The following is a 27,293-nucleotide window of genomic DNA, read 5'->3' as shown; positions in this document are numbered from 1 at the left end:
GCCTCAGGGAACACACCACACAATTTAAACTCCAGACGTTTTCTGCCTTTCATCAGTAGAAACATGCTGGTAACATCTTTGGCCTCCAGGAAAGGGCAGGAGGAGAGGTGAACACCTGAGGAGAACAGGCTTTTCTTAAAGCATCTTTACCAAAATCTTCTCTTTACAGAGCTGCAAATGGTTTCAACAAAATTTGTGAGCTCTGCCCTAAAAATTGTCTGCTTCCCTTTTCTGACAAAAAAACCCAAGTAATCAGGGCTTTCTTCAATGGCTTTGCCTTGTATATTTTTTGTGCTATTTCTATATCACTTTCAAGGTGTATTTGTATATTGTGCATACGCAGAGGATTGTACATCATACCTTGAACACAGTGATCAAGTCACCATGTGTGAGATGCAGTTGCACTAAGGGTGGTTGCCCTTTGCATTGACTGCCTGGGCAGCAGGACCAGTGCGCTGGGTGTCTGACTTCCTTCAACTAGCAGCGAGGCCCCCTCCAACACGGGGCCTCAGTTCTAGGGCTTTTACCTTAGGAGACCTCTGTCAGCACAGACTGAAGTTGTGCCTGGCGTCACCCAGAGGACATGGAACCTCTTGCAACCAGTGCTAACCACACTCATTGCCAGGTCACATGGGGAGAACAGGAACGTGGTTCTGATGGAGCAGGAAAGCTGCAGTTGCAGAACTGACTTATACTGAACATTTTCTAAGACTAAGTGTAGAGTGGAAAGAGAGACTAGCCTAAGAGAAATGAAGTTAGTTTGACATGAGCCTGTGAAACAATGTAGAGTGGAAAGAGAGACTAGCCTAAGAGAAATGAAGTTAGGTACCTACCTTCTTTAAAAAACAATCAAACAACCCCCAAATCTGTCTCCAAACTAATTTGGCCTAGTGAAAATCAGCTGCCGGGTCAGTTCCATAGGCCTGACATTTCCGGCAGACTATATAGATAATCCACTGGAGCTGCACATGTTGCTCAGGCTTTGTGTGGCATTACCATGGTGCTGTAGCACACGTTCAGTGAAACCAGTTCTGCTGCTTTCATGTCAACTGTGCTCATGGTCAGCTTCTTTGTGATACCAGAAATCAAACCCAGAAGGCAGGGAAGGAATTGCAGCCGCTCTCTTCTGCAGGAGTGGCCAGGGCTCCAGGAGGGAGTCCGTCCCCCTGCCCTGGGTGCTCATGTCACTGCTTACGTGTTGGGTAGGCTCTGGGTCCCTGCCTCATCCATGACCATTACCCACACACTTAGATCTCTGACCCATTTCTAGCTTTTAGTCCTGCAATACCATACTGCTAAGTCCAAGAGAGCAGAAGAGTGAACTGTAGCTGCACAGCAAAATGAGGAAACCCACTGACCAAACACATCAAGTCTCGAACTTTTACTGCCTGTCTTGGTGCCCCATATTACACTAAGAACAAATAAGCAGGCAGGATCTAATATCAAATCATGTTTAAAAGAAAAAACAGAAAAGAGACATCTTTTATAAACAAAAAACTTCTACAATTAATTCCAAGAGTGAAATTAGAGCTCAAGTATCACTGAAAACAAGAAAAGAAGGATAAAAGATGCCTGTCAGATTTCAAGAGCTATAGCTTCTTTTACTGTGATTCAGACTTTAACAAACAAAGCAAGAATGACTAGCATTTTAGATTGAAAAATTCAGCTGCTTTCTGAGTTGTGTTTACATTGCTTCATTTGACATGCTAGCTCTCTGGAGCTCCACTTTTTTAACACAGATGATCACAATCCAACAGTGGGTCAGTGGGCCCTGCATTACCTCACAGGTAAACCTCTTGCAACTGCAAGCTATTTTCACTTATTGGTGAGGACTTGGGAAGGAGGAAGGGAGGAAGGGAGAGGAGGAAAGGAGTGAGAGAAATGCCAAACCAGGACTAAGTGAGAAAAAGGAAACATATTTAATTAGTGTTTTCTGTAAAACTTTACAAATGTACAGCATAGTGCAAAAAAAAGCAGTCTCAGCACATCACCTTCAAGTAAAGTTAACAATGTAAAAAGCCAAGGAACACAAGCTTGCTTCTTCACAGGAGTGATTCTAGAATACTGTTCCTGGGGTTTCCTCGCTTACCATCAAGATCCAATCTCATGTTTACAGTAGAGCAAAAAGCCTGAAGAAAAAAAAACAAGAACCATCCCAGAGTGGCTTCTGACAGTAAGTACAGTCTAATAGTTGGCACTATAAAAAAATGCAGTCTAAGTTGGAGTCAAGCATCCTTGTTGACTGAGCTGCACGTCTTTGCCTACTTGCAAATAGCTACCCTAAGATGGTTCATTTTTCAACCACAACTAGGCAATTCAGTAAGAAATTGAAGCATATGTCTAACTTCGAGCTTATGATAGCCTTAATAAAATAAGGACAACTACTCAGAAGCTCTAAGTTATGCATGTGCTTAAATACCTTATTGAATCATTGCAGTCAATGTTAACATTAAGGCTATCTAGCATATGAAGATTCAGAGAAGGATGTAAATCTTGAGCAGGGATAACATACTCTCGTCAGGTGATATGAGACACCAGACAATTTTCAATTTCCTATGAGAAAAGAAGGAAACAGAATACAACTCAACAAATTTTAGCTCTATACATTGCTGGAAATGACATTATAGGGTGGCAAATGGGCTGATCCAGGAGAACTTTCGAAGCACAAACCTGTCAAAAAAGGAAACCTTGTCCATGATACACTCAAGCACATCATCTAAATACCAGGCCAGTGGGGGCTGCCAGAATTTTCCCTTAGTCCTGAACACAAAAACAGTGGCTGGAATTAATTCAGAAGTTTGCACAACCTTACTTCTGCAAAGACTGTACCACTCAGGTGGTGACAGGAGCTCCCAGCACGCATATATCTGTAGCTAGCTGGGAAAAATGTGCTCAGAGGTCAGTGTTTCTGAAATAATACATCTGTTCACATATTGATAAATGGATGGAGGAAAGGGCTGTGACAGGAAAGTCCATCTAAAATAGATTTGTCTTATTAACGAGAATTTGAGTTTGCATTTATCTGATTACATTTTGGGGTGGATGCTGCTTGACCATTCAAGATGCTCAAAAATATGGTTTGGTACCATGAATCATCATGGCAATGAAAGTGGGCAGAACATTTCTTCAAATGATCTTGGCTTGGCTTATACCTCCCTGTCTAGGCCCCTGGAAGGCCTGAGTTAGGTCTGAATTTCCTGGGTCTGCCTTACTGCATTTGGGTAGTTGGCTCAGTAGCTTTCCTAAGGAAATGCAACTTAATTAGAGAATACTGAGATAAATAATACGTGGTAAAATCTACAGTTCTCATTAGAACTACAGCATAAAAAACAAAGCTCTGCTTTGTTGAGAAACTCATTCGTCAGAAACCATATGGAAGAGGGAGATTAATTCAAGCTTTGGAGACTGGTCGCAGATGCACAAAGGACAGAAGAGAAGTTAGTGGGACATTGTGGACTAACCCGTCTGCCTTCTCAGCTACAAAGAGCAGGTACCTGCAGCTGAAAGTCTTTCTAAAAAAGGGCCCCAAATGACTAAACTGGTTCACCAGATTTTGTGTGTCAATGAACCAACAGGCTCATCTTCTTCAGGGGAAACATAACAGGTCAAAGCCAAGATATAATCAGACTGGACATGAAACACTGAGCCAGCACCAAAACCAGAAGCGCATTCTCTCCGTCCTCTTCGCAAATAGAAAATAGTGTGTGCAGAAAAATCATGTACTTTATGTCGGAGAAAACAGATTGGAAAAAAAACAAACAAACCTCTCAGTTTGGCATGGGATGTTGTTCTGTGACAGTTTGTAGCTCCCCTAGGAGCTACAGCCCCATTCTTAAGAGTGGTCACCTGGAAAGAGGTCTTCTGCACACCCCAAGGGAACTTCATTTTCATACTCAGCCTAGGAGGATAAGGGAGAGGCACAAGTACATCCCATTAAAAAAAAAAAAAGATAATAAGAGAGTATTTTTAGAGCACTGGGTTGGCATATAGAACCAATTTCCTATTTAAAAAAAAGCATTCGGAAGGCCCCTGCATCTCTGTGCTGATCTGTGCTGCCCCAACAAAATCCAACAGTTTGCCTTTGTAGATACTAGTCAGGATTGCTTTATTTTATGAAGTCCCTGATAGACTACCCTTCACTCAAATTCTCAGAAGATTTTCTTAGTAGGTCTGAAATTTGTAAAAGAACCTCCCCCCCCAACACAAACCCAAAAGCAACATTTTGTTTTAAAATTATTATTCTAGACAAACACTGAAATTCAGGGGTGGAGAAGGTAATAAGGTAATGCAACAGCTACTGACCACTTCCATCTACTCAAAAAGAAAGGGCACAACTCTGTGATGGGTTTCTGAGTCACTTTTGTTTCTTTACATTCAAACCTGTAGATGCTTGGATGGATGGGAGGGAGATGTAACTGTCTTGGAAGCTAAATCACTGGTTGTTGTCCGTTGAAGCACTCAGGTTTAATGGGATATCCCCCTGGACAGCCGCAGAGGACAGATAAGAAGCCATATTTTCAGATGGAACATAAAGCGATGAACTTTCAGGCAAGCTGATAATGTCGTTTCCAAAGATTGACTGACGATCAATGAGGAACTGCTGGGTGCTTTCAAGAACGACATCTTTCCCTGGGAATGCAAACAGACAACAGAGAACTCAGTTTCTGGAAGGCAATCTACCAGGCTTTATGAATTCAGAACAGGGAAGTGGCAAATTCCCACAGAAATCCATAGGAGATGAGAGGCTCGACTCCAGAAGAGAAGTGCTTGGAAACACTTGAGCAAAACTTGGACTCATTCAAGAGCCGATTAAAATCAGTGGGGGTCTTTGCAGGTTGCCTAGCTGGGTTCTGCCTGAATAGCTGAGATGCCTCACAGGAACTGGAAGAGGGATGACCAAATAGCCAGAGACTCTGAAAAGTGGGTAAGAGCAGCTTCTTTTCTCTCTCAATCAAGAACTTTCTATTTTTCCTTGTCTCTGCAGAAGGAGAAATCTGCCAATTGCCCTTTATTCCAGCATCATGTCATTGCACAGACAATAGTGGCTTTGCAGACAAGGGACTCTCCTCTTGTGCAGTTCAGCCCCAGACTGCTGAAGAAATCTTTCCAGCGAAGCTGGGCTTTGACACCTCTGTTGCTCATGCAAGATGCTGGGCTTAAGGTAGAGCCTGGAAGTCTTTGAGCTATAAACAATACTGGAAGACTCTGGGGTGTGTATAAGTGGTTACAGCACCAAAACTGAGGCTGACAAAAGCAGCTATTCTTTTAAGTCATGCCCACTTGAATACACATAATAAATAAATAAATAAATAAATAATGGTATATCACTATTCCAAGACCAGGAAAACACTTCCAGATTCATACTTGAGATCACTGATACATTTTATCAGAGTCACTAAGAGGGGAGAAGCTCAGCTGGATGGTTGCCTTGAGGTCTGTTAAGAAGTCTGGAGAAACTAAGAAATAACCTTTGCCCCTAGCTGCTAACAGCGACAGTTTGACCTCCTAAGCAGCTACCCTGGTGGCAGCATTAGGAGCCAGAGGGAAAGAGGGGGAAACACTAGAATCGTACAGCTCTTAAAACTCCTAAATTTCATTCAGATCACCATGCTGCTTTTAGGTGGTGACAAACAGGTGGAAGAAACAGTGGAGACCTTTTGATGGACATGATGTGACTCCAAGCAGAACAGAGGTAGTTTAATTCTATTTAAACTTTGGTATATCCCCCATACTTTCCCCATTGCTCAATAACTACCTTAGCAGTTGTTGTGGAAACATTACTGACAGACCATCATGAAAGTGAAATAACAAAGGTTGTGTTTTTTTCCCCTCGAAGTGGCAAATGGTCAGTGCTGGACATTGCATCTAACTGCTGACATGTTTAACATCTTGATTATATTCCCATTCCAGAGGCGGCCAGTGCTCCTACCTGGGCTGGCATTGTTAAATGGTGGGTTGAATGCTTTCGAGGACAGCTCAGTTGCAGGATTCTTCTCCAGATCCACCGTGAGTCGCTGCATCTTGATGCAAAAATATAAACTACAATGTACAATCATACAAAGACAGGGCAGCTTGTTAGAACTAGGCCATTTCTTAAGGTCGGTGCTTTATTAGTGCTGCACAACATCCACCAGTAATGCAAGCTATCCTCCCCTGGCCTATCTCTCCTCCCAACCTCATCTGCACTGTGTTAAAATAGCCAACAGCATGTGCTCAAAGGCAGACAGATACTCCCAAAGGAGAGGGCTGACAGAGACGTAGTCCCTTACTAGCACTGGTCTATATGGTATGACACTCATGTCTTATGAGGAGACCAAACTAGCATCACTGTGACCATATCTGCCTGGCTGCTATACAAAGCAAACCCGCAGTCTTCTGCAGCCAGCAACAAATATGAAAGAAATTTTCTTTCCATTGCCTATGACTGTCTTTAAGTAAAGCTAGCTTTTGCCTTTGTTTGCACTGTACAACTAGCTGCTGCAGCTGCTAGTCGCAGGCTACTGTATGCTCAGAGGCTGTCTTTCTGTAGGACCAGCAAGCACAAGGTAGACTGCACTAGATGCTGGGAAACTCCAGTGAACTGAAGGACTATAGAACATGCAGCCTTCTCTTGGCCTCTTTTGAAAGAGATCTCCCTTTGCTTCCAAGACACGGGACTATTCTCCATGTCTTCAGGGACTCTCCTTTCTAAACCTCAGGAAACAGAATTACCTTAGTAAATTCAGAATTATTAAATCGAAACCTAAAAAGGATAGTGATACCATGAAGAAGGCTTAGAGAACTTTGGCACTTCATTGGAATGGATTACACTTTCCATGCATATCTGTCGAAATGGCAGAACCATCCAGGTCTTTAACCTACCTAGCTGGCAGTGAGGGCTCTGAAAACTCTCCTCCAGTAAAGCAGGAAAAAAAAACCAGTCACGAAACTCACATTTCCCCTCACTTTTTATTAACTTGCCACATGCACTTCAAAATGTCTGTGTCAATATCAATTCCAGACGAATACTGCCAAACTGAATTTCTCCCAGTTTACTCTATGTAGGCAGGTATCATCCTCTACTCTAATAGGGTGTGTTTGCACTGCCTTTGAAATATGCAGGGATGGCTGCATTGTATAAAAGCATATTTTGTAAGGGATTTGGCACAAAGGCGTTTTATGAATCTATGGTACTGTTAGGAACTGATGCAGTTAATTTTCAAGACAAGAACAGGTGAGTGACAAAAACACCAAGGCAAAAAGTCTGAAGCAGCCAGTTTCAGTCAAAGACTCCAGGACATCATCAACACACGTCTCTAAGCAAGCTCTGGTTGAATGGGAAAAAATAGGTCAAGAGTACAGATTAACACTGTCAGCCTAACCTCAGGGGATGCTTATTCTCTGTGCTTTACCACACTCTTCCCTCCGACTGTGAAATAACTGATCATTCTTCAGCAGCGAACAAGCTCTGTCTACAGGAAATTCTGCTTCGTACTCACATCATTATCTCAGAAATACACATCTCTTACCGGGGACAGACTGGCTTCCATTTCGGTCAAATTCCACTCACTCAAAGACAAATTGGGATTAAAGACCTGTCGGCAGAGAAATACAATTAGGGCTCTGAAAGGCGTACTGGTTTTAGACACTGGTACCCTCAGCTGTCTGCCTGGCCTGTCTGCTGGAGGTGGTTGCTCTGCTGGTGGAGGTGCCAGAAAGCAAAGTCTGCCTGTGCCTCAGCTGCTGTGATGTAGTAATTAAAGGTACAGATGAAGGTTCATTTGTGTTGGCTTGCAGCAGACCTAGAAGAGCAACGGCTGAGCTGTGGGCACTTGTGCTGATCCACAGACCTTGCTGCCAGGCTGGTACCTTCCAGTAGAGGGGCAGGCGGCTGGTGGAGCAGTGTCTGAAACCAGGGCGGCTGTTTACCTCCGTGCACATGTACACTATAGCCCATTTTTTCTGCTCTTGGGTCCTAGGGACACTTCCAGATTCTCTCTTTTTTTTTTTTTTTTTTTGGTCAAAGAAGTGTTTCAAAACACAGTAGCAAAGGGCCATTAGTCTCTCAGTGCCAATTTCTTGAGAAGTCTGCACAATCTGGGAAATGGAGCTGTTGGTCTGGAGTATGATTTCATGATTCACTCTGTCTTGCAATATGCAGTTACACAGAGAGGGGAAAGTGTGTCAGTAACAGGAAAACACCTCCTAACAAGGAGTAAAGAAGCAGAAACCACCATACTCGGTGACAGAGTAGACCACTAAAAAAGCTTTTCATAAAGTCGGTCATGGACACTTAGGTTCCAAGAGAATAAAAGTAATTTTCTATGATTTCCCATTCCTGTTTATCTACATAAATTCACCATGCGCCTAAATCTGAAGCATATTCTGAACATATGTTCTCTGACAGATGGATTCTTTCACTACCTACAGAGCTTTCTGATTATCAGCATAAAGCATTTTATATTCTAACTGTACGTACAAAGAGAGGGAGAGAGAAAAAGAGAGAGTAAGAATTAAACCCTTATATTTCTGCATATATACTTAAGAAGCCACCACTAATTTTCAGAGAAAAGTGCCTTTCCAGAATTCTGGAATTCGAGGAAAAGGGGAAGGTAATAGAGCTAAAAACAATGCAGGAATATCCAAGATGCAGAATATGCAAAAAAATAAACCACCACCCCTCCCAAGCAATTAGCAAACTAGCTACAGAGTCATATTAAACCTATTTTATGTAAGAGTGGGAGTGCTAGGTTTTACAATCTTGTCTTTGCCAAATGCACTATGTTTTGTGCTCCTATGGTAAGAAGTTCAGATATATATATTTTCACAAGAAATAAAAATACAAAATTAAAGTCTGAAACCCTGCAAGTTCCCACAAGCAGGTCAAAAAAAGTGCTGTGTTTGTATTGGCAGCATGTAACAGATAAAGCGTCACACGGGGCTATGCAGGAATAAGCAGTGTGCTCTATCCATTTAACTGCCCAAAGGCACTGCTGTGAACTTCATAGCTGCTTTATGTAGCCGCGTAGGCCGAGGGCCTGACACTCACATCCAGGATACTGGCATGCTCCAGGCCGTACTGCTGGCTCCTCAGCAGCAGCTGCAGGCCTTCCAAGCTCAAGTCAGTGCCCTCCAATGGGTCTGGAATATCTGTTCTGAGAAAAGACAAAGGGAAACATTGCCACAAATGAGACTTGTGTAAATACGTACAGAAAGCAGGACTTCCCAAGACCTCCTTACATTGCTGCAGGTGCCATCAAGAACAAGTTCTGCAGTTAACTCCCATTTCATCTACTAAGCTGCAGCCACACTCTTCTCCTGCTCGTGACGTCTGCTGTATGTTCACCCATTACATCAGTGCGGTTGGGATTTCAGTGGTGGACTGTGGCAGATCACAACTGCAAAGGTGGCTCACGCAGGGTGGCCCGCGGCTAACGAGACTGCGCTACTCTCCCCCTAACAACAGGGCATCGCTCTCTGGGTGTCTTCCACATGCAGAATATTTACATGCCCTGGCTTCAAAATAGCCAGACCTCTATCCCTTTGTACCAGACTTCTGCGCTTGGTGAACACAAGCTCTTAACTGTCCATCCCTGTGAGTGATTTCACTTGCTACGGCATTATTTTAAGTCATGATTTTATACCCGTTCATAACAACTTGCTTGGGACTGCCTAGATTTTTACTCAGCTCTTCCAGTTCAAGGAGAGAAGCCTCATAAATGCAGCTAAGTTTCATGGTTTTTCACTCTTAGTCAGAGGGAAGCTGAGATCTCTGCCAGCATCAGCTCCTCAGCACCTTCCCAGAAACACACGGCCCACATGATGGTGCCAGAAAGGCTGGCTGCCCCTTGAAGATAGATCTAGCACAGACTCAGGAAAGTCCGCTGCCCTTTTAGAACGGTAAGGAGGTTTGCCCATACCTCAGAAAGATGATAGGAGGAGATGCAAAGGGAGAGCAGACTAAAGAGGAAATACCCTATATGACTTCACAGCACAGGAGAGGAAAAGGGGGCAAATTATTTCCTTATGGCATATAATTCCTCACGCCCAGTCCTGGGCCTGATAGATGCTTTGCTGCTTTACCAAAATGTATTTCTTGCTATAGAGCAGAGGTTACCATGACAGTGGACTGCCCTGTCCCACCACTGTATGTATTTCAGCATACAAGTGACACCCTGTTCACTACACAGAAACTACAGTGACAAATATTTCCTTATGAGTTTACATTTCCTTATAAGTTTAACCCTCAAGACCCAACAGAGCAAATGACAGAGGGTGCACGAGCTATTGGACATGCAGCACAGTCCAGCGGCCTGCAAGTCTGCAAGCAGGGATGTTGGTTTGGGGTCCACCTCTGACTTGGGTCTTAGGCAAGTCCATCTCACTGTGGAAAGTCTCTTCGTGCTCCCATGACTCTGGCGAACAAGATCTGACAGCTCTTGCTCTGTTGGGTCCTTCAAGCAAATCATCTGCAGATCCCCTACCCCGGGCTTCAAGGGTCCCCTAAGCAGGAGCCGCAGATACAGGACAGAGCTCACAGGGTTGCACTACGGGACTTGCAGTCAGCCTCTCCCCAGCTAACAGAAAGAGAGGGCAGTGAAACAGGCAGGGCCACAGCTCTCTCTTGCTCCCCTCACCTGTCCAGCAGCGCCCTTCTGCCTCTTCTCTCAGGTGGCTGCAAGGTCCCCGGCTGGGCTGCACCACAACTCCCTTTACCTTCCAAAACAGACTGAATCATGGCGACCGGGAGCACCGGGGGCTCGGCACAAGCCCGGCAGCCTGGCAGCGGGACATCGGGCTCAGTGGTGGCTTTCACTCCAGGGCTGACTGGCTCTTCCTTGATCAGCATGAGGCTCTTCTCCCTGGATCAAAGACAAGACTTAGCATCCCACACACATCTGCTCCACAAAGGCCCCCCACTGCTGGGAAGGGCAACAGGACAAGGGTCTGTTTCCACTTCCAATCAAACTGCCCCACAGAGTCTTTGCACTTGCCAGGTGGGCAAATGAACTCTGTCAGTACCCCTGTTTTCTTTTCAGCGAGCTCCAAGGCCTGCCAAAGTAGGTGGAAAATCTTCAAGAAACATGGGAGCGGCAGCTCTGTTTTACTGAGCTTCCTGTGGGTTCATGCAAAGGGCTCTGTCAGAGGGAAGTGGGTTGTCCAGGCACAGCTGGGAAGGCTTAGATTTAAACTGCCGGATCAAGGCTGGGCATGTACCCAGGGGAAATATTGGAAGGGGTGGATCCTGGTGCCCTTTCGCAGCTGCACCACTAGATGGGTGGCTTGCTCCAAAAAGCTGTCTCAGGCCTCTACTAGACTATAGCACTAAAAGGGTGAAGTGAGTGAGAGGGTGCTGGCGTGTGCTGGGTCACTGGACAGGTTAAGTGTATGTGCAGAGTGCTTCTGCTATTGCAGGCCGTGCAAAAACAAGGGGCAGAACTTTTCCTGGAGATGTTGCAACAAGGAGGAGGACTTCAGCTTCCTTTTTCTCTTCCTCTCGAAAACAATACTGACAAGTGTTGGTATCTCATTTTTTGATTAAGTCTGGGACAGCCACTTTCTTGAAAACAAAGTATGAAGAACCATGGAATACACCTCAAAGAGGTGAGTGGAAGATCTCAGCATGAAATTTGTGACTTCTTACTGAAAGTAATGCTGTGAATATCCCTACCTAATTCTGAAAATCTGCCCCATATTGCAAACTGGAAAAAAAAAAATTCCAGCCCATCATCTCTATAGAGCTTTGTGATTCAGAGAATTAGAGCCAGGAAATACTCTGCTGAAGTTACCCATTATCCATACTTGATTCTCCCTGTTCTCAAATCACAAACATATTTACCTCTCATTATCAGGAGGGGATTGCATGTTTATTATGTTGGATGGTGATGCTTCGGTAACATCAGAGATGATGGGTCCTCCAGCAATTGCAGGGCTGCTTAAGCATGAGGCAGATTCTGTTGATGGCTAAGAGAAAAGTAAACATCATATAGATTCATCCTTCTGAAGTAGTAAAGAGCATTAATAAATCAGTTGGTTCTCCACTGGCCCAAGGAGGGGGAGAGACAGGCTACTGATTTATAAGAAAAAGCTCTCCACTCAGCTGCTTGAACTCCCACCCCTCCAACATGCTCTGCCCAAGAGCTCTGGATAGCAGGGTGCACTGACTCTCCTCCAGCGCTACCTGAAGTAGTGCCATCCTCTCACTCGCTGCAGAGGGGCACAGCTAACTGAAAAGACCCAATTATTGCCCCTAGTTAGTTCACTATGCCCTTGAGCAAATACTCCTTGTGCTGAAACCAAGGAAGCTCTTACCTACCACACAACATTATCATTTCCTCTGGTCTTCTCCAGCCACCCAGAAGTGCAGGTATAAAATAACCGCTGTGACTGAAATGTCAGCTGCTGACAGATTTTATCCTGTCTGACATTTTGCTTAGACCACTTAGCTTCCTCTGGAGGGAAAGATGCAACTGCTCTGCAGGTGGGTTTACGTGTCATGACAATTCAAGTATTTTAACTGCAGGACATGAGTGTGGTAGCCCTGCTAGCAGCAGCCAGATGATAGGCCAGTAACACAGCATAACCCTTTCTCCCTCAGGATGCACATAGCCTTTGCAGAAAGCATCCACTGCTTTGCTTAAACGACTGTCCCCTCTGGTGCCTGTTTTGGTGGGTTAGAGCGATGGGGATGCTCAGGGACTGCAGATATCTGGCTTTGGCCAGGAAGACTCTGGTTACCACTTCTAGAACAAACTTCTTTCTGTCCGCCCTTGACATGGGCCTGGCTGCGGTAACCCTGGGCAGAGCTTTGTGTGTGGGATCTGCCTTTCCCTGCCATATCCCATGGCCTCTCACATTGCCCCAAGCAGGCAGCAGCAGAATACAGCAGTGTGAGCATGCTATAAGAACGCACCTCTCCCTGGAACAATCTATAGCTGAAGAAATGACACATTTAACTCAGCTCTGCAAACCTTTTCTCTTCTTCACTGACAAACTCTTGCCAACTAGCTTACTCCATAATCCATATTATTGCCTCAAATGTTTTGCCACTCTGGCCAAAGAAAACACACAAAGCTCGGAAGCTGGAGCAAACTTACCGACTGAATGAAATAGGGGTCATGGAGAGGGTCCGTAGACAAATGCCGGCTGAACTTGGGCACTTGTGGAGTTGAGATCCCGTTGTCAAGCATCAGGGGTCTGTGAAGAGAAAAACGAGAGGTTTGCTTTCCCAGCCACATATTAACTGACTGTTCCCTGGCTGCTCACAGAATAAATGTCTCAGTTGTTTCCACTCGGATACTCTGGTTTTCCTCAGTTGTAAGGTACTTTCTTGTCCAGTGTTGTGGACAAGGAAGAAAAACATCAGCCTTGAAGGAAGTTACTGTGAAAAATGTACTTTAAACAGCCATACAGAAGAGAAAGGATCTGTGTTTTTCTAGATCTTATTTGAAAGAGCCAAGTGAAATAAAATACACAGATTGCTACTTGTATCCCACATAAGGAAGAAAAAGATGAAGATATCTGAACCCACAATCAAAAGTAGCTCTGGAGGATACAAAAGCTTAGGATAGCAACCTCCAGAGTCTTCTGACTCCTCTTTACACAGGCTACAATTTACAAGCTTTTAGTGGATATCTGTAACTTGCAGTGAAGAAAGTCTTCTGCCTCAGCAAAATTATTTATTTTTCCATTTTGGAGTTCTGGTTTGTAACCCTACACATGAATATTCACAATACAACCACCACGTAAATCACACTGGAATCAAACTCTTGCTGCCGCCCCATTGGTATTCTACATACATTCAAGTGGAAAAGTCAGAATTTAGGTTTAACTGAAGATGTTTTGTAACAGAAGGAGCAGACGGACTAAACTTATGACAGTGTGCTATTTCCAGATCACAGGCTGTAATTTGTCACTACCTGTATTACAAGACGCACTGTACATTGTTCAGAACAATACTTCATGGTACCTCTCCAGCTGCAGCAGGACCTAGCTGTCCTTATCACACACTCTCTGTGAAAGAGCTCACCGAGCAGGGCAGCCCTACAAATGCTTCCTGGGGATGACTTCCATATGCTAGTTACTCCATTTTGGAGGACAAGGAGGTTTTAATGCCTCACTGCCCATTCTTCTCCCACAGTCTTTCACCTTGGCCTGCTACTCCCATGCTACCCACTAACACAGGTAATGAAACAGGGGGAGACACAAAACAGAGCACAGCACAAACCCATTGCATACAGGCTTTTCAGAAACGACTGACAGGCTTTTCCAGATGGCTGGTGACAAGAAGTGGGGCTGCGTGTCAGGCCCTGCGGTGGGAGTGCTTTACATTTAGCAAACAAATGAAACCAAGAGAAAAAAAAAGAAGCCTCAAAACAGTGCTGACATCATTCCACCATGAAACCTCTGGGGTTTTGTGATGTAAATGTTACCAACACCACCATGCAGTCCCAGGGAAACTTGGAAATGGTGTATTTTGACACCCACCCAGTATTGCTGACACTATGATGATCCTGTAAAACTGCCAGCAAATCCCTCTTCTTCTCCCACTGTCCACAATCAGGAAAAGCATCTCTTCAGTGTTCATTTAGAAGACAGTGGTTTGACTGAGGGTACCAAGGAAAGCCAATGCTGTTCCCCTGTTAATCTCTAAGAGGCCTGACAGAAGAAATTAATTCCCAGTTCCCCTTTTGCTACAAACACTGAAACTGGATATGCTGGGAGAAATGCTGGGTTTGCTCTGGCTGGAACTAGATCCAGTGGATTCGGTGACCGCAGTATTTGAGATCTTGATATTATTTAACAGACTTTTCTATTCTATGACGTTAACTGAAGATACAGAATGAAAAAGAACATTTGAGTCATTCTGACATGGACCTTGTCACAGCATAGGCTACTCTTCGGTGCCAACAGATATCATAGCCAGCCCTGTGACAATTACAGATGTCCAGCTCTCTGCTCAGGAGCCACAAATTAACCTCTCCATCCAACGTTCGTTATCAAAGTACTTTGGGCTTCAACCGTCCAACAGCCTCCCAAGTCAGATGCCTACAAGACCTGCAGATCTGCCCATCCCAGAAAGAGGATGGGAATCCAAGAGAATAGGAAATCCAAAAGAACTGCTTATCCAAAGCAAAAGCTTAACTCAGAGCCACAAGGAGTTGAACGAATTCTCTATAAATGGACAGATACAAATGATACCATTGCGGAGATGTAAATGAACAGAACTTTATTACATTCAGGCATGTACCTTAGATGGTACTAACAGGTAACAGCCACCAGGGAAGAAATCTCACCACTCTTACCTCAGTTTTAGAGCTCAGGACCTTCTGATGAAGGTCTGGGTGCACCTCTAATTGGGAATCTCCACAGGGACGCTATTCCAGGGCAGAGCTTTTATCATCACTGGTCTACTGCTATCCTAGCCTGCATGGGGCAAGTGGATATTCCTGTGTTGTTGTCTGTGCTCTAAATCTTTTTGCAATCTCTGCTTCTAAGGCTTCTCACTCTGGTACTTTTCCTCCTACACTGTTTTATACTCGATCCAAGTAATTGGCCAAACTTAACTGGTGTTGAGATGAGGCCAAGATGATTCAAGTTCCTCTATTCACTTGCCTTGAAGCATTTATTTACAATCCTAAAGATTCCCTTAGTTAAAACCTTTCTCTGCCTCTGTGAGACCTACACGTTATACATCACCCAACCTGTCTTGGATACACACCCCATTCAGCGCCTGTGGGTCAAACAAAAGGTGGCTGAGGGCCAGCTGGGCCCAAACCTGTTCCCACCGATGGCATGCGGCAACACTGCCACTGGCATCTGTACGGCCAGCCTTGGGACCCTGCCCTTCCCCCGGCCACTAGTTAGCGTTCCCATCTCCTGTCTCACTCTATATTCCCCAAATAAAGGTCGTGAGCTGACACGGTGCTTCTCTAAAGACCACTGAATGGGGCATGTCAGCAGGTCTGACTCGGCAGTTCATCCCATTCATTTCCCATCACCATGGTGCCCTGGTCTGGTGACCGCCTGCCTGGGCAAGCTGAGCTTGTGCTTTTAGTGAGGGGGCAGCATTATGCACCCGTGAGTGTGTGTGTGCACCACACAAGGGTACTTACAGCTTCCTCTTTATCCCAGTGCTGCTGGGGTTTGATTGGAGCTGGCCAAACAGAAACTGAATCAGCTGTCAGGAGAGATCAAAATCCAGTGTTAATCAGCAGGGTGATTCAGCACTCCCTGCTCTCACAGTCATTCTTATGTCACCCTTCCTCCCTTCTGACACCACCCCAAAGCTGGGAGCAGCCATGAAATGTGGGAGCCAGATTGCATGAGATGCCAGAGCCCAAAACAGGACTTAAGCATTCCAAGTACCCTCAAATGACCTGCTTGGTTCTCAAGGAGCACAGCCAAGTGCCTTCTTTGTTTCAAGGCTGCCAGATACACATGCTCTGCACTTCCTCTCTCCTCTTCTGTACATGCAAAAACCCCAGCTAGTCTCATCTGGCCCAGGAATATGCCTGTGAGCAAACATTCCTAGGCCTGGAGTGAGATTTGGCATCTAGAAAAGTCTTTAGAGACTTTTATAAGAGGCTCTGTACAATTTAAAGTCTTTATAAAGACTTTGCAAATGCAGAAGGCAGTCCCCTAAGAGTGGCGCTGGATGGAGGTCTCAGCTCTTCTGGCTGAGTTTTTCCAGCCTGTGGAATTCAGCACTGACATAACAGGCCACTAAAGAGGATGCGGGATGGCTTTTGAGAGGAATCACCTAGCAACATATTCCCATGTCATCTTAAGCCTAGCGCTCTACTTTGACCTCCAAACAAAGGGAGAATTATCATTATATACCACAGCTGTCTCTTACTCATTGCTCAGGATAACAAATAGAGTTGCACAAATGCCTCTGCAATGCACCATGAGTGCTGTGGCTGGACCCGCATTAGGGCTGGAGGAACGTTCGATAGCCTCATGCGTTTCCATCCAGTCCTATGACTCTATGATGCCATGTGAGGGTCAGAATGTGGCTTTCACCTGGGGCAACTGGGAAATGTGCCTTGTTCAGTCACATCAGCACCATCCAGGCATCGCTGGGGAGGCCTTTTCTGTACAGGAGGTTCTAAATGTTAAGGGAGATGACTCCACCTTGTTTCTTCAGTCTGTTCTCCTGCGTAACTTACACTAGAGGCTTGCACAGTAATTCCTCAGCTGGCCCAACAACACCAGAAAACCTAACAGTTCCTGAAGGTCTCCACAGGCTGGGGGAATGGCTAGCCAATTCTGCTGCCTACAGCTTCAGCAGCAGTCGGATGGGGAGGCTCTTCTCTCCCCTGCATGGCCATCCTCTGCTGTGCTTCTTGCAGGGCTCTGGAGGAGCTTGTGAACTCTACCATCGCTGGAAGAACAAGAACCTGGTTCTCTGGTCACACAGAAAATCCAGTGCAGCTCCCCAGTAACAAAGACTGATGCAGCTACTAATTGTGAATGGTGAGAATCCCAGCATTACCATGCAGCTATTAAAACGCACATGCCCTTCCCTGTCCAAGGAGACAGTACTCCTACAGCTACTATGACGATCCCTATTTGTGATGCTCTGTGTCCTCGCTTTGACGAGGGCAGCACCAAGGATCTAACACTTGTGCCTAGAACATGTAAGATCTGCTCTCGCTGCCACATGCACCAGTCCTGTGGCCACCAGGCTGGAGTCTGCGTCAGAGCTCTGCAATCCTGTCCTGGCAGAACAAGGAGCAAGAGCTTTTCAAAGACCCTCCTGTGACTTGTCCAAGAGACAGAGGAAGGTTTGGGAAGCCCAAAGGCACTGGTACCACCAGAACATAGACAGTACAGGGCAACCAGAGAGAGTCATGCTGCCTTGCTCTACAAAGGGTCAAAGTGCTCAGGACTCCGATAGATAAGTGGTTTTTAACACCACAGCAAGGACTGACAGGGAAAGGAAAATCGTTTGCTTGAGGGTTTTATGCTTTGTTAAGGAACATTTCCCACATGATTAGAAAGGGAAAATTCATATAAGGCAATATAAGAGCCTGGAGAAGAGTATGGGGCAAGAAAAAATACAGAAGAGGACCTACATCAGACCGTACAAGGGAGTTTGGTGTTTATATGATCACTACCTTGTTGATCACTTTCTGTTGCTGTGTGTGGTTCTGACGGAGAGAAACAACTTCCCGCCAGAGAACTTCATTTTGCCTGAAAGCGAAACAGAAACCTCTCATGAGCACAGAAATGCCCCACCAGCCCACAGTGCTGCCATAACGCACAGTAGACCCAATTTTGCAAAGTCTGTCTCCCTTGATCAGTCTCTTGCAGCGTTTGGCACTTTCCAAATGTCCCAGCTACTGGGGTCACACAACTACTTTTCTTGTTTTTCCTAGACTTCAGAACTGCAGAGCAAAACTTGAAAAAACATACCCCACCAGTTCAAAGCAGGGCAAAAAAGTAACATTTACAGAGGAGGGAAGGAGGGGAAGAGGAGAACACACCTGTGTCTGGGTTTTATGCAACATCTGGGTCAAACTCAAAACTTCAGCAGGGCCTCATTTCTGATTTTGCATAATTTGGATCACCAAGACTGTTCTTGCTGCCAGAGACAAGAAAACCTGATCTCTCTGCCACTGCCCTCAATGAAGGAAAGACCAAGAGATCCTATGCAATTCTGCCTGCTCAAACCTCATATATTTGGTGATACAAAGGCATCAACTGGAGTAGCTAGAGGGATGTTTAGTGGGACTCACTGATTTCATCCAGTGCAGTCCTGTGTTCTGCTCCAGCTTGCAATTGCATAGATGATATCCAGGCCTAGCTTTCTGTCTGCAAATACAGCGCTTACAGGAGTTACCCCTTTCTTCGATGATTCAGCCCCTGACACTGGGATGGGGGAGATGCACAGATTATTTGCCGTGCTGCCTCCAAATCTGGATTCAAGCCAAGTCAACGATACAAAAGATTTTGCTGATGAATTTGTCTCAGGAACACAAAGATGTACCAAAACTGAGAGGCCGACAGAACCTTTCATATAGGTGCAACTTATAAACCCCTTTGCTACATGTTCTTTAAGCTGTTTTCATCTTTGTAATGTGGATTGACACTAAAATGGGGAAGATAAGGCCCACCAGCTCCACCCAATTAATCAGCTCCAATTAGGGAAGTATCTGCCTTAGCAGAGCAGCTTGGGCGTGTACAGCAGGAATCCCTGGAGTGAACTTTCTGCACTGGTACAGACAGGATTTCCAGCAAAGCAGCTTTCCTAAGACTGACAGCTTGCACTGGAGTTATGCCCTAATGTTATTTCACCAATGCACAATTTTTAATGCAGTCACAGCCTGAAATTTCTGGTCTTTGTTAGCTTATAAGAGTTGTCTCCTTTTAATTAGTTAAATGCAGTTTTGCCTTTTGACAGCTGATGGAGGGAGAGAGGAAACCAAAAGGGAGAATGAAATAAAAGCAAGGCCAAATCACTGATGCTGGGATTCTTTAAAAATTAAATAAGATACAAGCCCAGAGAGGGACTCTTTCATTGTCACTGTACCTGGATTTCATGGTGTGATTTCACACACATGCAAAGCATAGGAGGCATTAAAAATTGAGGAGGGATAAAAATATTTAGCCTATTGCATGCAAGGGCTGCTATGAAGTTTCACAGTGGTATCTGGTGTTCTTTCAAAACCCAGGATGCCAGTTTCACCCAATGATGTATGAATCTCAGCTCTCATTACCAAAGTTGTTTCTGGATCATACTTCAAAAATCTAAAGTGCTCTCTAAGGATTAAAACCCTGGAGGCAAATAAAAAACACTCCAAGTGTGTGATCTCTAAAATAGTATCTGTTTACTAAATTCCTAGTGACCATGTCTGACTCAAAGTCTCAGACTCTCAGACAGCTGGAGACTGGGAAACAACACGCAAGAAGTGCTGTATATGCTTGTTCTGCTCTTATACAACAATTTTGGCTATGTCAGAAGATAGGGTCTTGGGAAAGACAGGCTCATGGTCTAAACCAGTACAGCCATTCTTATGTTCTTATATTTTTAGACCACTCATATATTTTGGAGGATGACACAGACTGATTTCTGATTTTTGAGTATCTGGAGCAGGCACTACTGCATTTCTGTTCAGGACTCTCCTAGGGATGAGAAAGAATTACATCTCTTTTTACCACAATCTTTTTTATCTGGAGGAAAATACAGATATCTGAGTTAAGTCCTCAGGTTATGCACATATTTCCTGCATGACGCCTTCTGTGCCTCCCTCATCTGTAAATGGTATATAGAGATGGAGAGAATACATCTATCTTTCATATGAGACAGAGAGACTGAGCATTAATTCATATTTGTAGAGCACTGGGAACTGTTTGCATAAAAATCCTACATGTTATTGTCTCAATGGATCTAGTCTCTGTGTCTGAAATGATAGTCGGCCCTTTAGATACACCAGGCCTTGGGATGTCTCAAGGTATATCCCGCATCAGGGCTTGCTCTGGTCATGTTCACTGCTAGAGAATATGTACTTTGCACAAACCCACGTTTCCAAAGTTAGGACAAGGATATTTAAGCAGAGAAGAGATTCTTAGCCAAAGGTCGTGCTGGCTCGGCACGCCGTCCCTGGGAGGTGTGCAAGGCTCCTCCTGTCAAGCATTCCCCAAGACCAACAGCTCCTTCAAGGAGTAAATGCCTGCAAGAAGCAGCCTGAACTGAAGTAGGGTTCAACTCACTGCTTCATGTCCTGCACTTGACACTCCATGTTCTCTTGCTGACTTCTCAGTATCTGTACCTCGTATAGCAACCTGCTGAGGTCCTCCTGGCGCATCTTGGTCTCCTCGCTTTTCACTACCGACACCTTGGGGAAGAAAACAGAGGTGGCTTTTACCAACGCAAGAAATGCTGCGGACAGACCCGGTTGTTGCTGCGGCTCAGGCGCGGGACTTCCACCAGCCGGACGCCGATGTGCTGAAATACTGGGAGGGTCTGTTGGGAGTAGGGACTCATTTCAAATCAGCTTGGATAGGAAGGGTACTTTCAGGAACAGGGAGGAACTGAACTAGGTGTTCGGCTGGAGACGTCCAAGGGACAGTAAACAAATACACACTATTTCTCCCAGGACAGAGGGCCTGCAGGGATCCAAATTAAATGAAGAGACATCAGGCTTAAAGCAGACGAAGGGCGCTAGGCCTTCAGAAAGCTGTGAGGCCAAGGGATGCCGCCAAGCCCCCAAGGCGGGCAGGCGAGGGGCCTTCTTGGAAGGGGAGGAGAGGAGAACCTTCCGGAAGGGGAGGCCGCCCCGGGGGGCCCTCACCTTCCTTTTGATGTGCTCCAGGAGGTGCTCGTGGCCCTGCAGGAAGCAGAGGTGCTGGAACTCGGTGTCGTCCCGCTCGGGCTTCACCAGGCCGCCCTGCTCGATGTTCACCACCTTCCTGAAGCCGTCTGCGCGGAGAGGCGGGCGGTGAGGCGCCGGCACCCCGCGCCCAGGCCGGCCCTCCTCCCCCACGGCTGCCGGAGGGCAATCGCTAAATAAATTCTAAGTAAATCTCACCGTGCCGCGTTGTTTCCTCCCCAGGCGCTGCTGCCGTGCAGCGCGTGGATGAGGAGGCTACGCTATATCTGAAACTCCTTGAGAGTATGGTCTAATGGTCGAATATTTACCACAGTGCTGTTAAATGGTAAGGGGAAAACTTTGCTGAGGAACGCAGCCAATCGGTCGCTAACAACTGGACGTTTTAACAGAGGCGAACTTATGGAAATGATCAGAAAAGAAGCGTATTTAATGCCATCATGGTCCAGATGTGCCTGGAAATGACACCTAGGCCTCTGCTAAGGGATGGAGAGGTCTGGCGAGCGAGGCAAGGGGGAACTAGTTTCCGTTACTAGCTCTGGGATCCGGCCGGGACAACGGCCGAGCTTTGGGGCACGCTGCGCTCCACAGCGGCGGTGTGCGAGGGAGCTTTCATGGCACCAGGCTGCTGAGAAAAAGCCCCTTAAGGCATTAAGCAGAGATACTAAGGGGTCGTCACGTTGTTGGAAGAGAAGCAGAAAAACGGTAGCCAAAATTTCCTAGCTCACAACTTACAATTTAATCTAACAGAAATTTCACGCTGGAAGCTACAGACTCCCCTGGCATTTGAGAGCGAGCTCCTCCCTCAGCAAATTCGGTGACGCCACGGTAACGCACGTGTGTGTGTCCGTGTGAGGTCTCAGCTGTTGGACACACGGCTCCCTTTCACCCTTCCACTCTCCTACTTTCCACCGTTTTGCCAGCGTCTGTAGGACCTGCACGGCCTCGGACCTGCAGGTTGAACTTACACATGTTCAGCTGCCGGACAAAACTGGCCATGTTGTTGTGCTTGAAATACTTGGGCAGCACCTCCTTGGCAAACCGTCCTTGGTCGAACACATGGAAGCTGGTGCCATTCTGCAAAGGAGACATGATGCGGTCAGAGCGCCCACGACCACGCGAGGGCGGCCTGGGAGGAGGTGGTTCCCTGGCGTCCTACAGCGGGGGAAGCTCTGCTCTGAACCTTGAAGCGAGAAGAGTGACAACGGCCTTCGGTGAAGGATGTGCTCCTTTCGGTTCTGGTACAGCCAGTCCTCTGTGACTGTTTTCAATCTTTTTTTTGCACTAAGCTTTGCCATCACTTAGTTCAAAGCCTTGGGTATGAGAAAGCAACTATGGACTTTTACACCCAAATAGCTCATAACTCATGACTGCAGCCTCCCTCTTGCTTGGACCTTGCAGAAGGACTCTGGTACCAGAAGAAGGTCCAGGAAAGCAGGAAGGTCCATTACAGCCTCTTGACCTGCTTGTCCAGGTCTAACTCAAACTCATCTCCTCCAGAGCACAGCAGTCCCAGGGGAGCACAAGAAACACAGCAAGGCAGGAAAGCAAATTGTCCACAGAGAGACTGCACTGATTCAGAAACCTTAGACACCTTCTCTTGATTATTTTTGAAAGGACAGAGCTGCAAGAGCAACCACAAACTTGGCAGAATAGAGCATATAAATTTTAACAGTCATGCTTTACAGTCCCGGTTCAGCAAAATGCATTTTAACATGGTAAAAGAGCCGTTTTTGGGGTTGCATTGCCAGGAACTGATTGCAAAACAATGCAAACTGTTCTGGGGTCACCGACTCGTCGGCACACTGCAGGCTGGGTGCCTTCACTGCCTGGCCTTCTACTGCTGACAGTTCAGGGAGTAGGGACAAGGCCCATGAGACACAATGCACTGAAGCTGCCTTGAAATATTTTGCAAACAGCAAGCCACGTGGCCTTTTTAAGGGACAGAAGAATTTTCAGTTAATTTTCATCTGTAACTGATGCTTAGAAACAGGTTTTTTTCTAAACCTCTGACCCGAACAGCATCAGTGTCTCCATGATATGGGGGCAGGGGCATTACCTTAAATCTCTGTTCTGGAGGCGGGGGGCGGGCGACAGCGCTGCGAGTTTGGAGGAATGAAGAACCATGATTTCAGACGTGGAGTTTGGAGCACGTGGCATTCTGCAAACTTGCAGAGAACGCTATCTTTCAGGGGCTTGTGCCAGCTTTGCTTGCAGAGAGGGAAACAGCTGCTAAGAGCTGTCTGGGGAACCGCCCAGCTGCACAGCCTGAGCTAAATGCAGCTCCTTGGAGGGGCAGGCAAGATGCAGAGAGCTATGCTGGGACAAAGATGCCAGCAGATATTTGGGACTTACCAGGTCTGCTGCAGCGGTCTTTCAAAGGATCCTTAGCTAAAGGCACCGGGGTCAGCGCAGTGTTGGCAGGGAGGAATCTGTGCAACCAGCGCAGCCACAGTCGTCCTGCTGTGTTCAGCGTTACCAGCACTCACGTGGTGCGGCTACCCGGTGGGTTTATTTCACAACAGACCGCTTTTGATAGAGGAGGCCAGTATTTCATAAGAGCGAGCGCTCCGGCTCCACGTGCAATAGGAGCATACCCGTGCCGTGCAGGTCCTCCCGCATACCCATCACAGGGTCTGTATCCGCACAGCTGCTCTTGGGGCTGCCTGGAAGCTTCTAAAGCAAGGAGGACCGTCGGGACCACGAGAAGGCTCAGTGACTACAGAGAGACTGGTGTGCGCCTGTAGCTTGCCCATGTCACCAGAAATCAGCCAGCTGGCAAACTCTGCTGCCCTACTTGCTGCCACTGTGTTTCCATGGCTGGACGGTGCCAGCTCCCTCACTTGTCTGCCCTAGCCACTCGCCCTGCACATCCACAGACGTACGGCACTGATGAACGCTCTGGTTCAGCTGCACTTGTCACTCCTTGTTCACTACTGCAAGCACTTAACGTGACCGTTTGCCTGGACAGTGCCTTTCCTGGCGCTGGAGAAAGACCAGTCCCCCATCACCGGTGTCTTTCCTATTGCTCCTCACCCCATGCAGCAGAACCGGAGCCCAGTCAGGTACTTAGGAAATTCACTGATAATCTGTACACAGAAATTTTCCTCACAAGCTGTGCCTGCAGCGCTCACAGACATGCCACAGTTTCCAGATACTGCAAAGGCTGCGCTAGGGACAGAACTGCTTCATCCTGCTTCCCTTGTGCTCCTTCCTGCTCCCACCTGGGATACAGCTGTGTCCCCCAGGCTGGGCACTCGGATGTAAAATGAGAGCGTTCCCATGAGGGTTTCACGTACTGAGACATGTCTTTATGGGCTCCCTTGAGGTCATTTCTTTGAATTCAGGGTTGCAATGTGCTCAGCCAGAAACCCACATCCTTGTGCCCCACAGAAGCTGGCACGCGCAGAAGGGTTCCTACAACCACGAGAACCTTCGGAGTCACTGCGCATTCACCAGTGAACGCGGTGGCACGTGCATGGTGAGGCTGCTACTTGCCAGGCTCACTGTGCACGTGCCGCAGTGTCAGCCTGCTTGCATGCAGCAGCCGTGTCCTGGGTGCCTTACACCACAGAAGCACAAGCTGGGAAGGACTTCAGAAGCCTTCTCTGTCCAAGGCAGAACTGACCCTACATATGCCATTCTTGGCAGATGCTTGTCTTAACCGGCTTCGACAGGTGCCCGATGGCAGAGACCCTGTGCCCTGCCAAGGCAAGCTGCTCCAGGAATTTGCTATCTCTGGCTAGGAGTTTTTCCTAACTGAATCTTCCATGCTGAAAATACATTTCATTACCTCTTGTCCAATCTACTGTGGACACAGACTGCCGACTTTTCCTTTGCACCTTGCAGCAGCCTTTAAAGTATATATAAACTGTCACCATGTTTCCTCTCCATCTCTTTTTCTTCAGGGTAAAGAACCACACTTTATTCAATCTCTCCTTACAGGTCCTTTTTCCTAAGAGCTCTGATTATATCCAGAAATCTTAGGCTTGCACACAATTCCTCAGCCCCAAGTGATGGGTGCTGAGAGGTGGAAGAGGGGGATGTGACGTGGGAAACCCAGACATCCAAAAGCCTTAGCCAAACTTCCCAAGCAGGCAGCTATAGCCTATGTGAGGTTGCAGGAAAGCAGAGCACAGGGAGGGCTCAAAAATAACAGTTGACTTAACAGCAACAGCTGTAATATTGCAAGTGTAACAGGGAGGGAACTATTTATACATGTAGAAAATCCTCCTCAGTTTGAAAGCCCTTATTTAAAACATATGATACAAAAACTCAGTCGTTCTGAGAGATGTGGCCATGTACTACCAACTTCAGAGAGCTACCACTGACACAACAACGTAGCTTAAATCCCATCTCAAGCTTTGAATGAAAAATGTACTGGATGCAAACACATGACAGAAAGGCTGGTTTAGACTTTTTTTCCCCTTTAAATCTGCCTTTATTATAGAGTCTTATTTTTGGAGAATGAGTTTATGCATGCAACATATCTGATAACTCCCTGCTGAAGACATATCACACCACTATTTCCAGCAAGTCTTAATTAGGTCAAAAGCAAAACCAACACGGTTTCAAAGTGCCGTACCATGGAGACAGATAAATCATTTTATTTCTTTGATTGCACTTACTACATTAAAGCCTCAGTGGCAAATAAGAAGCCAACACAAAATAATCTCTTGTTATCAAACTGTACAGACAACACATCACCATGATCATCATACAGACTAGCTCAAAATCTAGTAAAGCTCTTCCAAAACGTTTAGCAAGGTAGGGTGTCAATCTGAAATCTCTTTAAGGTACGGGTTTCAGCCTGTGGTTGGAAGGCTGTTTGTGGCAGTCTGCTGGCTGCTTCTGTGGCACTTGTGAAAGGCAGTTGAGAGATACATGTGAAATACACAAACATCAATGAAATTCATAAAGGACTTTGCACCTTTTCTGGAAAATTTTAGGGAACCACAGACTGATGCAAAGTGAAAATCCCCTCTCTTAAAGATTCTGCATTTTTAGGAGGTTCAATTTTAGGCACCCTTTAAGATGTTTCAAGTGCAATGTGTAAATACCGTTATTATTAAAACACTCTCAAATCAGTAGCCCCTTTGAGACAGAGAAGCCACAATATTCCAAACAAATAACACCAAGTACATACAAAAAGCTCCTCTAAAGAACCTTCAGTGGTTTCCCTCTCCCAGTTAACTGGCCAGCACTTGTAAAGCAAAGGGAAATTATTGGCAATGCTGTGCTGTCATTTGGGCCTGGGTTTCTCCAGGTACTCCAAGTGACAACTGGCATTTGCTGTACTTACAGTACTCCAGCAGATGAGATGGTTCGTTTCAGGATCTTCCACCAGCGTCCAGAGTTTGGTTAGGAAGGCTGGCACATTGCTGGAGTATCCATCCATCACCAGAGAACTGGGTGAATCTTGCATAGTTTTTTCAGTGTTCCAGCTACACTAGCTCCATTGCTCCCAGCGCGCCTGCCTCCCTGCATGCGTGTGTGTCAGACAGAGAACGAACCACTGAATTTTATCCCGGGCGAGTGGAAAGTAGGCTCCCCGGGAGTCACATCAGCAGTGCTGCTCACACTCTTCAAAACTCAGCACAATGCGATGGCATCACCAGCCCCGGAGAACAATACACAGAATGAAAATGCACTGCAGCCGATCTCGCAGAGCTGTGAATAAACATGCAGCGTCATGCGAAGGCACCACGTGCTGCACACCTTACCCGGGAAGGCGAGCGCCTCACCGGAGCGGACCCACCCGCTGACAGGTCTGCGGGACACCCCGGAGCAGCAGCACCTGCTTTGTGGAGGCACTTGAATTGTTATTTCAGAACTCTCTTGTCCTAAAAGTTGGTCGGCACAGAGGAGCAAGGCCTAGCCAGGCCTCGGGGCTGCACATCTTTGGCAAAGCTGTGCAAAGTCATACTTGCAGGTCGGTTCAGCTACAGATCCCATGCTATTTGCAAGGGCCAAGACAAA

At 46.3% G+C, this 27,293-nt stretch overlaps 1 protein-coding gene across 1 annotated transcript; it reads right to left on the bottom strand.

Annotated features, from left to right (window-relative positions):
• Positions 1-1,934: 1,934 nt before the first annotated feature.
• On the bottom strand, positions 1,935-27,205 carry HSF4 (heat shock transcription factor 4). Its single transcript, XM_026102053.2, has 13 exons — positions 26,617-27,205; positions 22,283-22,391; positions 21,279-21,406; positions 20,698-20,822; positions 18,102-18,177; positions 16,095-16,159; positions 13,077-13,176; positions 11,819-11,943; positions 10,617-10,841; positions 9,029-9,134; positions 7,509-7,574; positions 5,930-6,020; positions 1,935-4,629 (listed from the first exon to the last, which is right to left on the bottom strand). The coding sequence occupies exons 1-13, from the start codon at positions 26,737-26,739 to the stop codon at positions 4,433-4,435; spliced, it is 1,536 nt and encodes a 511-aa protein (XP_025957838.2). The 5' UTR covers positions 26,740-27,205; the 3' UTR covers positions 1,935-4,432.
• Between the last annotated feature and the right edge of the window lie 88 nt (positions 27,206-27,293).

This window comes from Dromaius novaehollandiae, chromosome 13 (assembly GCF_036370855.1).
Source record: "Dromaius novaehollandiae isolate bDroNov1 chromosome 13, bDroNov1.hap1, whole genome shotgun sequence".
Taxonomy (NCBI): Eukaryota; Metazoa; Chordata; class Aves; order Casuariiformes; family Dromaiidae; genus Dromaius; species Dromaius novaehollandiae.
Note: the sequence above shows the minus strand (reverse complement) of the source record. Positions and strands in the feature narration are given on the sequence as shown.